Below are 15240 nucleotides of genomic sequence, written 5' to 3'. Positions count from 1 at the left end.
CATCCTCCTCTTTTTCTACTCAATGAGTTAACAATGTTTTGCAAAAGCTAAATATAAATGCGTGAGCTGAATGACCAACAGAGACGTGAAACAGGAAACAGAACTTCCTTCCAAATTAAAAGCATCAATTTCAAAATAAGATATTTAAACATCATACACAAAACAGCTTGAAGAATACTCAGAATATATATGCCCTAATGTTTTTAGTCTAGAATTGGGGGATTTAATAACATTAATTACATTAAACATTAAATAAAGTAGGAGTGTGAACATTATGTGGCTGTAAATAAAGGAGGAACATTTTTTTTTCATAGGGTGTGTGGAAAACAAAATTAGAGGACAAAAAGTGACTTGTTTTTTTAAACAAATTAAACTAAACAAGTGTATGCGTTAAAATTTTATTCATGTTATACACTGATGTTAATTATTTCATAGACATTGAATTTTTTTTTTACATTGTCAATAAACAGCACATTATGTGCAAAAATCTTCTGCACGCTTAATATGTACTTAAATATATTTCAACATTTAGAGACACCGATTAAAATAAATTTATTATGAAACTAACTATTTGGCATAATCTTTGGATACCCTGAAGTATCCTGCCCCCCCACCACCATATTTTACTTACCCTGTCAAGAAGGTTTTTTGTGTGTGTTTTTTTATTTATTCAGTTGCGTTCAACAGGTTATAGGTCACATTGAGTGGAAAAGTTTTTAAATGATTTATCTTGTTCTCATTTTTTTTTTTGGGGGGGGGGAACATTTCGACAGGGGTGTGTAGACTTTTTCCAACCACGGTAGCTCAATCCAAGACCCTGGTGACATTCTGCTTACATCTCAGCTTTTCTCCTGACCCGCAAAGAGCCCACAGCCCACTCCAGAGCCGCTTAGTGATGTTACGCTAAGACCATTACCATCCATCAGATCCCACCCTCAGTTAATGCTTTTAAGATGCAGTGAGAGCTCCACTAAGACCCCTGTGTTGCCCCCAGAAAGGACCGATGGTGCATATGAGGTAATAACAAATGGGAAAATGAACAAGTGACGGCAAAAATTATGAAGCGCAGAGTTTCACGTGTAAAAATATATCGGCTGATAGGACAGCGTGAGTGCCTCGCTGGCACAGCGGAGGAAAAGTGAAATGCTTTTGCGCACATTAGACGGGCGAGATGTTGAGGTCAGAGATGGGGCGTAAAATGGAGACCAACGAATAAAATCAAGAATTCTTAATAGCAAATTATGGATTTTTGAAAAGAAAGTGGATTTTGTGCTCCCGTATTGGTCAGAAGTGCCTGCTCTTCAGAATGAAACAAGGCTTAATGGCCAGAGCAGCTTGACTAACTGCTATTAAAAACCTTGCCTTGTGTGTAATGTTGATGTCATCCGTCTCCATCCCCTCTTTCTCTTTGCTTTCTCTTGTGTGAACTAAGATGAAGGCGTCCCTCACCTGCAGTAATGAAGCTAAATCTGTGCACTGAATTAGCCTTCTGCACTACATTAAAAACAAGCGGGTGGATCAAACACACGTTGGTTATTTCCCGGAGTTTGGAACCCTGCCATGCTCCCATTAATTATTATAGGAGCTCCATCTGTGATTGTCCTTCAGTGGCATTAGCAGCTTATTGAATGCACTCACGCATTCCTGAATCTTCAACACACATCTGTGCCGCTGTCCCCCACTGCCCTCCAAATGATTGCACTACAAAAAGTTCACAAATACAAAACCTTTTTTTTTAGACCCCACTGTTATCACAAAAGGATAATAACATATTAATTAGGTGTTTCATTTATGTCAAGGGCTCCGTATCATATGTCTCCACCAGAGGCTTGACAATCTAGTTGTGATTTGATCATCTGCACTGAATTAATTTAATCTCCTGTTTCATATATAAGAGAGGACATAATAGTCACCCACTTATCAAACTGGCAGCATAATTAACTGAAAGAGGAAAATGTTTCCAAGATAACGAACATTACAATTTATCCACAAACTGGTGATGATGATGATGATGATGATGATGATAGCTCAATCTGGGAGTGTCAGTCTTTTCAAATCTGTCATGTCCTGATGGGAGTCGAGCAGAAAGTATCTGAAAGCGATACTTGGGTCAAAATACAAAAGTACAGTGGTGCCTTGACATACGAGTTTAATTTGTTCCGCGGCCACACTTGTAACTTATAACACTCACATTTCAGATCACCTTTGTCTATTAATCCATTCCAGCTGTTATAATATGTATTTTAATGATGAAAAATAGCACACAGTAATCCTGTGTTACACAAAAACAGTGTACAATGGACACCCGGTATTTGCGGAGATATGAACCCGGAACAGTGAAAATCTGCGTATAATTGACTGCTGTTATAAATGCATTGAAAATATAAAAAAAAATCTTGTTTTTTAAAAGATTCTTGAGAAATTGAAATTAATTGCTTATAAATGTTTTCCATGAAAAACGGAGGTTGGCTGCACAAAAAAATATTTTGTTTTTAAATATTTTTACAAATTATTGTTTTACATCCAAAAGTGTGTTACCTTTAAGCTAAAATGGAAGAAAACCGTTGTACTCACATATGCTCACATGCCCCAAAACAACAACAACAACAAAAATAATTGGTCAGACGACGGCATTTCAAAAACTTGTAAGTCAAGTCACAATTGGCACCACTGTACCTGTGGTGGAAGTTATTCACCTTGTAGAATATTACATGTCCTTTCACATAATATTTTTTTTTTTATCACATTAAATGTATTAAAGTATTGGAAGTAAAAGTATTTTAAAAATGTGAGTAGTTTAATGTTAATGTTGGATGATTATTACTGTATTTATTTTAATTTTATGTAGCTTACTTCAGTTGTGTAGTTAAAGCATAAAAGCGTTAGCCAACATTAGCGTGTTGGCAAATCAACAAAATTAGCTATCACACGTTAGCCAGGCTATCATATTAACTGTAGGCGTCTAAAAATGTTTGCAGTATGCACGCAAATGTGTCACGTAATATCAGTAAAGAGAATACAAACAGACAAACAGCGCTAATATGTCCACCACCAAATAATAACTGGCTTAAGGCACACACCTGCACTTTAAAAATAAACTCCGGAACTGCTAGCACTTTCACTGTCTTCTTGATTAACACAATAAAACCTGATAGAAATTAACAAACCATGCCTCATCATCATGCATCCAGGCCAGGCAGGCCTATTCACTACGTCAATAGTTTCTTGTGCTTTTGTGTCAGAGAAAAAATATGATAACAGCAACAACATTTTACTGAGGAAAACTAGTCGAGTAAAAGAAACATTTGTCACAAAGATTGCACTTTAAATAATGTACAGTACAGTAATGAACCCTGATGGTTAAGTATGTACAACAGTTGCTGCGATCTGTGTGTTTTTCTTTTGTTTTGTTTTTTAATCTGGCAAAAGCTGTTTATACTTGGAGGTCTCAAAGAGCTGAACGAAGAGGTACGAAACATCAAGTGCTGCAGTCCAGTCTTAAAAGAAGGTAATGCGCGGAGACATTGTGGGAGCTGAAAGCTTTTGACGTTGGCAAAGTAGCGCACTGAAGAAACATAAGGCGGCACTCCTTCCACTAAAGACTCATTGAAGTTTGACAATAAAAGAGGAGGGAGAGCAGACTTTCTCCGATTCCTTACTGCTGCCCAACATCAGCACACAAGTTAAAGCCTACTGGCACCACACTGGAGGACTTTACAGTTGATTGCTAGCCCATTATTTGAGGCTCCCAACTTGAAAACCAAATTCACTCTGCCGGGTTTTCTGGCGCAATGAAGAAAAAGTGAAGCCTTTTATCTGACCACATACTTGTAGAGGAAAGGCCTGACCTTTAACCCCAGTGTCATTCCACACATGTACTCGTAAGTGACACGATCTGGGGTTTTTTTGTTCTATTAATGAGCTAATTACAATTACATGAAGCACATAAGTGATGACTTATTTAGAACGTGGAATGGTTACGTTAAGTTGTACAGTATTATCATTCATAACAGTAGCACTGTAGCGAATAAAGAGGTCAGGGGTCATGTACCATTGGTCACAAATCATCCTGCGGACATACCACAACAGCATTAGGCACACCTGCACAATCATGATAATACTCAGTTTTGAAATACAACGTCTTGTTTTTTTTTAATTACTATCAAAATGATTAATAGTTTGCAATGATGTGTAACTGGAGTGCATTATATTCAGTGGTGTTTTTATATTAAATTAATTATATTAAAATACATAAGAGATCACACATTGCAGCAGGTGAGTGCACAATCAGTGACAAAATGAAGGAAGCAATTTCATTGTCACATCTGGTCAGGTCAATCCATATAAACTAATCCCAGAAGTGTGTAGTTTTAATGAGCTTTTTATGCTTCAAACCTCAATATAGTCCAGATGATTGATTGACTAATTCAGGTGACCTGGGATGTAATTAGATGTATTTTACACGGCATCCTGCACATTAGATAGAATTTGTAGCATCCCTCCGGAGAACACTGATGCATTCAGTCCATATAAGAAGAGGGATATGTGCTAGTTCACTCTTACTTAAGGACGCAAACACTAACATATTTATGTTTACATTTTTTTTTTAAATACTAATTTCTCTAAAACTCGCCATATTGAATAATATTAAAATGCAGCAAAACCAAGGGAGAGGTTTTATTCCTAAAAACTATATTTCACATTTTTATAAGCCACTGCGCTTAAATAAGAAAATTGTAAAGTGTACTGAAATAATGCTTTAACTCAAATATACTGCACGTTAATAAAAAAAAAAGCTCTTAAATGTTAAACCAAAAAGTTAAAACAGTAATTTAGCCCAGCTACAAGCTTTTTTTGTATTTCATGTTTTAAATGTTGTAAATGTTACTTTGAGAAAACACCATCTAAGAGAACCTAATCATTCGTGGTGCACCGTGGAAGACGATCACCTTTGACCTCATTAGACATCCTACATTGTTCGCCAAAACAATCAGGTTGCAATATGATATACACTATTTTAAAATTTGAAGAAAGACCATATTTGACCATGGTGAGATGTTACTGTTGTATCCAAATAAATTCCATGCCGATCATAAACTCTAAACCATTGGAATGATTCTATACTAGGTTTGTTAGTATACGATGCAAGTACATTGTGTGAATTCTCGTCATTGCTCAGCATGTTAAGAATCATCCTGACAAGCTAAATCCTCATTTGTCATCCATGGATTTTTAATCAAAGTAATATCCATGCATTCATAAGATAAAGATTTGTTCATTTAGCCACTTTGAAGATCAATTCTTATTTATTGTCAATTTGTGTCTCTGCTAACATCCACACCTTTGAGCTTTACGTTTGACAGGCTGTTGTGCAATGTTGTTACTGTGCACTGCAGTTTCCCATCAGGCGCCACTCCAGAGAGCACTAGTGTGGTTTTTCGCTTCAACTGTAGTAGCTTTTTAGCTTCACCCGAATGTAAATGTGTTTGAATGTATCTCTCCAGCTCTTATCTCCTCTTAGCAGGAAAAAAAAGCCCAATTGGGCCGTGAACCTCTGCTGATGTTATAACCCGGACTCATCATTTACTGGTGGAAATACTGCACACGCAGTCACATCAGCACAATTTCATATATTTTGCTTGCCAATTTGTTGGTGGAGAGAGAACAAAATGGGCAGAATATTTGCCTGCGTGTAGCAAATAAAATTGAGAGGCATATCTTCTTAGCGGGAATCAAGTAGATCCTTCATAATTTAGAATCAGCCGGTTTATTTATTCGAGGGACAAGCCGTGCTTATGTGCTGTCCTGTTTAAATAAAGTTACTTATACTGCATTTTTTGATCCCCTGAAGTGTGCGTAGTTTACTAATCATGAGAAGTCTTAGCATTATGATATTATCAAACTGTGTTTACCAGGCAATCTGTAACCAATTGGGGTTATTTGAGGGCATTGAAGAAGCTAATCAGATGTCTGGAAATAATGACCAACCCCATTAATTCTAACCCCAAAAATATAGCATATTCACGGTAAATACAACATTTTCAGTGCAGTATGAGCACCATGATTACAGAGGTTTGTTTTTGGACGTTGTTAATGTAAGCAATTAAAGCAATTTGAAAAATAGATAGAAAATACTTTTCTAAGCATTCATGCACGATTATACTAAACTTGATTAAGACTCTGACACTCTTCAAAAGTTTACTTTGATTAAAACACACTTTAAAAGTATTTGTTATTAGTATCAGTAATGTAAAAAGTATTTCTTATACTGGTACTTAATTTCAGATGTAAGCGCTAGATGGAGGTAGAAAACTCGACTCACTTTACAACAAGCAGCAGCAGCAGCTTGGCACATAGTAAAAAGAAAAAGAAAAAGAAAAAGTTTCAAGCTGTTTATTGCCACTATCAGCTAGAGTTGACTGCCAAATTAAACATAAAACAAGGTGAATTGCATATTGCAGACTTAAAACAACAATGCAAAAATGCTGGGCTAAGAAATAGTGTTAATAGTCGTAGTGTTATAACCCATTAAGCAACGATAGTTGCCTATATTCTTTATCCTCTGCGAAAAACAACTAATATTCATTTTATTGCCGATTACTGAGGCAGTCTTAAAACTCTTATTTGTGCGTCTATATATCTACATTATATTGGCTGCTGGTGGCCGAGGTGCACCAGATGAAAGGATTAATGGCATTTTCATTCATTTCAGTGGTGAAAGATAATGTAAGATTACTTCAAACTACATTTTAGTGTAAAACTAACACATACAAAAAAAAGAGAACTAAATGTGGTACATTGAAAACACCAAAACCAAACAATATAACATTATTCATAGTCTCTCGGCTTTGTAGGGGACCTTATCTGCTGCTTCTTCTCTTAATTTGGATAGAGCTCCATGTTGCCCAGCATGTTGCAGCACAACGTGGTATTCAACTAAAGGGCTGTACACTGTACTTGTCATTGTGTCTTCATACATCTACAATAGTGTGTCCAAAATGTTAAAGCAGGAAGTGGAAAAAAAAACCTTCCTGACTCTCCTGCGGATGTGGCAAACATTTGACTGTAACACCAAGTTGTTGTCACAGTATTTCTGCTTTACACTGTATGAATCCCTCTGTGTGAACATAACAGCCTTTCTCTCTTGTTTCTTCCCTGCAACTCCACTGGGCCAGTGGCCTCTAATTAGAAGCAGAGCTGCCGGATGGATGTTTTCTCTAACAAGGTGGTAGCAGCTGAACGAGAGCAACATAGACAAGGAAAAACATTAGCACCGTGACTCCTCAATCTGGGCCCTACAAAATTTAGGGAGAAGACTTTGACATTTAATATTGCCTCCTGAAAAACTAAAAACGTGAAAAACTTGTAAAAATGCACAAGTTATGTGTAAAATATGTGTGGCCTTATTTCTTTGTGGACATAAAATAATCTATATCTGGCTTTGCACATGATTTAATTTATCAATGAAATAGGTCTTGGTTCACTCGTATACTTTAATTTTGGGAATGGTTGAGGCCAATGGACTTAATTGGAAGACCAATCTCAACAGGTAGAAATGAACAGAACAATCCTTCATTTCAAATAGGCACAACAACAAAAATTCTGGCAGGTACAGACAAAAAAAGAGCAGCAACAGCACGAACAGCATGAACAACACTAAAGTAAGGAAGGTGGGAAAAAAAAGTCACATAGATGAAGCCCAACGGGGCACGTTTGGAGCTGATTGCCGAACATAGTAAAAGCAAGGTTGTGGTTATTGAATCCATAGTTGTGGAGAATATGACACAAATACTGAACTCATCCACCGGAGTGGACATTTTTAGCCGTCAATCGAATCCAAAATTTTCGGCCACTGACTTATATATTCAGCAAGTATGTTTTTCAATGGGAAGGTATGGAAGTGGGTCTCACCCAGCTCGTCTGTGAAAGAAATGTAATTAATAACAGATCCCTGTAGATGTCGGTGTTGCATTGATTTTGAGATTACAGTGTGAATCTTGACTTTAGGCACCTCACTCTCGAGCACAGTATGTATATGTTTAGTATAAACAGTATGTATATGTTTAGTATAAACAGTATGTGTCACGATTGGTACTTGAAAAGACAACAAAAAAAAGCCACTGACATACAACTGGAGCAATGCAGTGAGTCGTCGCTCACGCTGCATTTCTTAGTTATATATCTGCAACAAAATTATTTTGACATCAAAAGCGCATTCTCAGTCTTGTTGCGTTTTATAGTTTGAATTAGGTGTTTCTTTTTGATAGGTGTGGTGCTTATACTGTCACCAAGCATGGTATTCTGATGGCCTTGAAACATCTGTAAAAACATGCTGTGGTTTTGTCATGTGTTGGCAATAAGGTGGACCTAAATGCAGAGACGCAGAGAATATTGAAAAACAATTTTGAAAAAAGGGTATTTATATAGCAAAAATAACACGGTATATGGAATTATCACAATAATCAATTCAACAAAGTCCTAATAGGCAAGATTCAAGTGGAGAAGCTCAAAAACACAACGAGTTGGTTAACATGACTGTCGGAACAACAAACTGATGAAGACTGAAATAAGCCTAGAAACTAATGCTGCATTCGAGGACGGTTGGAAGTCGGATTTATCAGAGTTGTTTTTTTCCCAGTTCCGACCTGAAAGTGTTTGAGGCGAAAGTAAACAACCAAAATGGCGGATTAGTGATCAATTGTTTTATTTTGGTCCTCAAAACCCATTTTGACCGCAATTTTGCCTCATTTATTGTTTTTATCTAATTTCAGGGAGATACTGTCATGTACGTTGTGTTATGTGGAGTTATGTCGAATATTTATGAATGAAGAAAGCTATCTAGTTTTAAACTCGAGTAAATTGTGTTTTACCATTCACGGTCTGTGTTTCCAAAGGGGTTGCCATTGTAACATGATGTCACATTGTAGTCCGTCGGTGAACGGGGACGTTTTTTTTCCGACTTTGCGAGTGGGATTTCCGAGTTCAAGGGGGCGTTCCCGGACACTCTTAGATTAGATAACGAGGGACACTTGGACAAAACACATGCACTGGTGGGAGCTGATTGGCTGACACAAGGGACGGACGGGGCTGACGAGAACAGCTCGAAAGGAAAATCTAATGACTAGACATGATGTGAAAAAGGGACTCGGAATGCAAAATATGAGCAAAACTAAAAGTCAACAAAAACTGATGTGTGAATATTTTCAAATAGTGCTTTGAAAATGGCTAGCAGTAAATGAATTAATTTATCCAGAGAAAAGAAATGCAACTAAATTGTGAAAATGTCACTTTAATGTCTTGTTTACATTGTTTGCAAAATGCATTAATAACAACATGAAGACACAAATATGAATAAAATAAAAATTTCAGCAAATAACAAGCAATAAAAATACACAGATTTTTTTTTAAATTCATTGTTTTTGCAAAAACAAAGCGATACATACATCAACTAGGACATTTAAGGGGGAAATGCTGTTTTGCTTTGAGAAATAAAAACATAATTTGGAGGTCATGTATGAAAAAGAGACATTACGTTCAGTCACGTGTAAAGAAGATAGTGAAAGCAACATTCTTGAAGTCAGTCATATAAACACTGTAATCACAATCTACTCTTCTTTTAGAAGAAAAAGAAAACATGCTTATAGTTTAAAAATGTGAGAAAAGGGTGTCCTGTCCATTCATGTGTATAAAAAAAATCTTTTGAACTTGCAGCTTCATTATAGAACAAAGACATTTTGCACAAAACCCAGCGCCTTCGCTTGCAGATAGACACATTAGTTCATTTTCATTTGGGAGAAGAAAAACAATTTGAGCAGCCCAAATGATTTACCTCAGACTTGTTTTTGTTGTTTTTGCATTGTGCAAGGAATATACAGTATGCTTTGAAGGCGATTACAGCCATGTGATCATTTTAATTAGATCATTAGGCGAGAATTAAGATCTATGTTTGTTTCTCTCATTAACTCCAACACCGAGCGGGCGCCAGGAAAGATTTGTGGATTTCATGCAGCATATTGCCATTCTGTCCCATTTCCCAAGTTTTCCTTTTCCATGCTCTCTTTCAGTATATTTTCTCTGTTCTCATATTACATCAAGGTAAAGGCAAGGTGGGTTAATCTGTGTGTGTGCTCTCTGTCTTGCAGGCTCTTTGGTACTACGGGAAACTGCGCAGCCTGCAGTAAACTGATCCCAGCCTTTGAGATGGTGATGAGAGCCAGAGATAATGTTTACCATTTGGACTGTTTTGCCTGTCAGCTTTGTAACCAGAGGTAAGTAGTAGACACCACAAAAAAAAAAAGCAAAAAAAACGTTAAGACGGCCGGTAGCTTTTAAACATCAGACGTAGCAGAAATCGCTTCGCTCTTCCTGTGCAACACAGTTGACTGTCTGGTTTGATTAGTACGGGCCACACTCGCACAAGCCGGAGTGAAAGTCTCTTGTAAAAATAAAGGTTACTGCATTGTGTCTGTAATGGTGTGCTAATTATTTTTCGTGTCACACTCTGGCAGCAGTTTGCGGCTAGATCTGTAAATCTAATTGCAAGGGCACAGCAACATTAGCTCTGAACAGGCGCCGGCTGCATGGGCGCAGGTGTGAAAGGCTCTTTTCTTAGTTATAAAACAAGCATCAAATTGGGGTGAACACAAAGCCGCTACAAAGAATATGACATATCCAAATACTGCTTTTTCCCATTAGAATACTGTTGGTAATGGCGCCAGTCTGGGAGCAGAATGTCCTTTGCATGCTTGTCAGGGGTGCTGTGACCCTGTTCTCCTGCACAGCACAAGCCCATTAACCTTGCACGGGCCACATTCAGTTACCATAGTGAACACCTGCTGCAAGGGAATTATGATCGTACCCTCTCTCCTCTCACTTGGCAGGCACGCTGTCACCTGGCACAGTAATGACCATTTTAACAGCATGGCACGTAGCGAAAGCCAACCTATGTTCTGCTATGGCGTTGCTCCCCTTGACACCTTGAAGTCGATTGCGCTGTCACATAAACAGAAACAGTGAGATACGAGTGACATGGCTTACGGGTTTTTCATGATACGAGAAGTCATGCAGATGATTTTTTTTTTTTGTTTGATTTGACTTGCAAGCACAAACATGAGATAGGCCTATGAGCGCTGTATGCTAGCAGGTGACTCGACAAGCAGCGGCTTGGCAGGTAGTGAACAGTTCTTCAAAAAGAGGCTTCAAAGTGGCCACTCTGCTGAAATACGGTCAAACGAATCATAAAACAACAACAACAAAAGTCATAGCCTCAGTTAGCTTAATGCTAACATACTATAGGAAACACAATGGGCATGCGGACTAACAATTAGCTACTGTATGTAGTAGCATTGTTGAGATACGAGTTACATGGCTTCCGTGTTTTTCAAGATACAAGAAGTCATTCAGTCATTCATGCGTTGACTTGCAAGCGCAAACATGAGATATAAGCGCTGTATGCTACCAGGTGACTCGACTCGCTAGTCGCTTCACAACAAGCAGCCGTTTGGCAGATAGTGAACAGTTCTTCAAAAAGAGGCTTCGAAGCTGCCACTCTGAGCTGAAGGTCACGGTCATACTAAACATATAAAACAAAGAAAACAACCTGATATCCTCCACTAGCTTAATGCTAACATACAATAGGAAACACTATAGGCATGCAGACTAACAATTAGCTATTGTATGTAGCAGTTTTGTTACAATTTAATCATGTATAGCTGAATACAAACACAACTATACAGTATAATAACTACAGTGATATTGTTCTATCTTCTGTGAAGAATGACTCGGATTACTGCCTTATAGTAGTCACTGATGGTGTAGTGTTACATTGGTCTGCCTTCAGGTTCAGTTCCCCACTCATTAACGATTAAAAGTTGTGGCAACACAACTAACTTTGTCAAACATCTGAGGTTAAACCACAGCATATAATATGTGGGCATTTATGATTGAGGCAGAGTTCAGGTTAGAAGAGAAGAGAACAGTGAAGGTCTTTTGGTGGAAGGCATGAGGGGGGTGGATGTTGGAGTTATTCGAATTAAGAACTAAATAAATAAATTTGTGCTTCAACAAACAACTGATTCATTACGGATAAACAGCATTTAAGTGTGTCATTAAATTATAAAGGGCAATTACAATAAAACAGCCATGGCAAATTTAGAAGAATACATACTACAAAAGAGGGATGAAAAATAGCATAAGATATATATCTTATAAATATATCTATTATTTGTAATCAGTCTAATTAGCTCTCATTGTTTAAGGAATATTTTCAAAAGTAGATGTTGACAAACGTGACATTTACTTAATTAAATATTGATTGGCAATTTCAATTTGTATTATAAAACAGCAACTGTCTGACCGCTACCTCAATATGCTTTTAGTTTCAAATAGATAAAACAATTAATCTGACTTGCTGTTTTGGTTGGCATTGCCGATACCATCTTGAATTTGACCCGGAGCAGATGGGAAATAAGAATTGGAAACATCAATTAGCCGAAACTCAAAGCATACTAACACATTAACTTAATTTTTTATTTGATGCTAAAGGTTTATAATATTTCAAAATAAATCAACTTAAAATACCTTAACTAATTTTACTGGATTTTGACTGATTTTGCAAGGCCCACAGAATATTGTGTTTTATGGCTATAAAAACATGGAACCAACCAAAATAAATATTAGAGTCTCTTCTTTCATCAGGAAAAAAAGTATATTTCTATCTGTTTCCCTCTTGCAGCAATTACCGTTAGAATATAGCTAAGTTTCATCATTATTCACAAATCTGTATTAAAACAGTGGTGAAAAAAGCTTTTTGCAACATGGCCCTGGTTGGTCTCTAGTACTCTGCTGCCACCTGCTGGCGGTTTTTGTAATGACTGCCATTGCTTTAAGCGACCTCTTCAGGACAGAAGTATGCTCTAGCATAAAAAAAATACATTAAAAAACATACAAGTACGTTTTTGGGGAGCAAATGAGTTAAAATGTGTTGCTCTTCATAAAAAAAAAACTATCAAACTAACATTAATTCCAAATCTAAACATGCATGTGCTTTTCAATAGAAGTTAAAACAATCATGAATCATTCAAATCAGAGCTGGATAATTTTCTTAAATACGTCAATGCGTCAATACGCTTCTTTATATTTGGGGTGGAGTTCTGTGTTGTTGAGTTTTTCAGGCTGCTTGCCATGTTTTGTTCATTTTCATTGCAGAGAACTTACATTATGGTTTCGTCAGTGTCATCAGCGCGTCATTACGAAAGATATTGTGGCGCATTAGGGAATCAGAGGAGGAAGCATTTCCCAGCATGCTTTGCTGCAGTCACAATTATCACCTTTGGCTGTTATCCTGCCTCTTTAATGTGTTATTCTGTACAGACATGGTGTAATTATTTAAGTGGTGTCATTTCTAGTCGTGTGCAGATAAATTATTGTGGATTTGGCACACTGAGTTACAAAGTCAATGCAATTAATGACACTCTGGTCTCTTGTAGCATTAGAATCACATGAATGTTTGTATCAAATGTATGGTAGGTAGCTTTGAAAAGCAAAGTCCCCAAACCTTTACAGCTTTTTGGTATTAACTTATAATGTTGATCATTGTGGTGGTGAAATACCAATTTCGACATACAGTATATGCTTTAAAACAATTGCAAAAAAGGGCAACTTTAAATAAGACTCTTTAAAGGCTGACCGTCAGATGATTTTCTGGCATGTCAGAACTTTCCTGGGCCTTTTTTCCTCACGCGTCTGTACCAAGTGGATGAATAAGGCATTGGTTTGTGTCTATTTGCACCTGTCTGCTTTTTTCAAAGCACAAATGATTGCTTTTAGCTTTCCAAATCGACAGACTGATAAAAGTGTTTTTCTTCATTTAAACATGCGCTATTCACGCCAAACTAAACATAAAACTGTCCTGTAGCCAGGTTGTAGTTTTGACATCAATCATGATGGCAATGAATGAACAACAATTATACCTTCTGGTTGTTTATGTTTGTACACTTTGAACAGTAATGTTAGCACTGACTGGTCCACTAATATATACTTCTTAAGTGGGCCTGTGATTTACTGTTGGTTTGATGATGAAAGAGATGTTAATTATCTTATTAGAAGCCAGCCGCACTGATTCAAAGATTATTATTTGAAAGGAACATTTCTACACACAAGTTGGTTCAGAGTTGGCGATACAAACAAACACACACATCACTTAGTCACAGCGTGGGCACTAATCATCTCGTGTTTATCTCTTTCGACAGGTTTTGCGTGGGCGACAAGTTTTTCCTTAAAAACAACATGATTTTGTGTCAAATGGACTATGAGGAGGGTCAGCTGAACGGGAGCTTCGAGTCGCAGGTCCAATAGTGGGGAGCCTTGTACCGTCCGTGGCAGCGACAATCAGCTCCACGCGTACCACAACACCATGGATGTTCTGCTGCACTTGGAAAAAGACAAGCGTCTGTCTGCTTGCCTGCAATACTTTTTAAGACCCGTTTATTAGTTCCTGAGGACTCTATTGTAAATGTTCAACTTTTTGCCCCTCCCTCACCCCAACACTGAGCAGTTACAAATGTTGATGTACAGTTGTGCCTGCTTAGCTGAGCACTACATTGCTTGTATGTTTTGTGAAATCGGTTTCCGGTTTGTTTTCTTTTAGAAATGGTTAATTGGAGGGTATGTACAGTCTGTTTTCTCTGTATATATAAACTGGAACATTTATTTTATGAAATGTAATGCAATTTTATTACTAGTGTGAATTAAAGATTCTTAAATGTTCATAGTGACTTTTTTTTCCTCTTGTACCAAAACCAAAGTTGTTGGAGAGAGCCCATCACTTGATTGAAATGTAACAGCGTCTCCAAAACGGCAATGGTGTAAAAAAAGGCCTTGCAAGAGAAATTATATTTGAAGTCCTTCTTGAAATCATGATGCAACAAAATCTGTTTTATTACATTTTACAGAGCTCTGATGGAATTAGATAAACTGTTGAAAATGAACTAATATTTTATTTGGAATAAAAGAATGCTTCTCCAAACTGTGTTGTTGTGGTGAAAAGGGTAACTGAGCTGCTCTCAGTGATTCATGCGTCACTAATTGCCATCTGATGATGAAGATGAATCAGCCTGGAAATAAAATACTAAAGGAAATGCATTAGACGGAGAAATAAAGGTTGAGTGCAACTTAAACTCCTTTATATTGTAAGGAAATTCGGTCCAATTAAATCAATAATTGTTCATTATTAAATTAATA

General features: G+C 37.1%; 1 protein-coding gene across 1 annotated transcript in view; it reads left to right on the top strand.

Moving 5' to 3' along the window:
- The window catches only part of lmo1 (LIM domain only 1), a 41845-nt gene extending 26820 nt beyond the window's left edge, over positions 1-15025 (top strand). The window contains exons 3-4 of the mRNA XM_077564344.1: positions 10143-10268; positions 14250-15025. Of these exons, the coding sequence (XP_077420470.1) occupies positions 10143-10268; positions 14250-14355 (232 nt within the window). The 3' untranslated portion in view covers positions 14356-15025. The remainder of the gene's footprint in view (positions 1-10142; positions 10269-14249) is intronic.
- The last annotated feature ends 215 nt before the right edge of the window (positions 15026-15240 follow it).

The sequence above is a fragment of the Vanacampus margaritifer genome, chromosome 4, assembly GCF_051991255.1.
Source record: "Vanacampus margaritifer isolate UIUO_Vmar chromosome 4, RoL_Vmar_1.0, whole genome shotgun sequence".
In the NCBI taxonomy this organism is placed as follows: Eukaryota; Metazoa; Chordata; class Actinopteri; order Syngnathiformes; family Syngnathidae; genus Vanacampus; species Vanacampus margaritifer.
The sequence above is the reverse complement of the archived record's forward strand: the minus strand, read 5'-3'. Positions and strand labels throughout refer to the sequence as shown.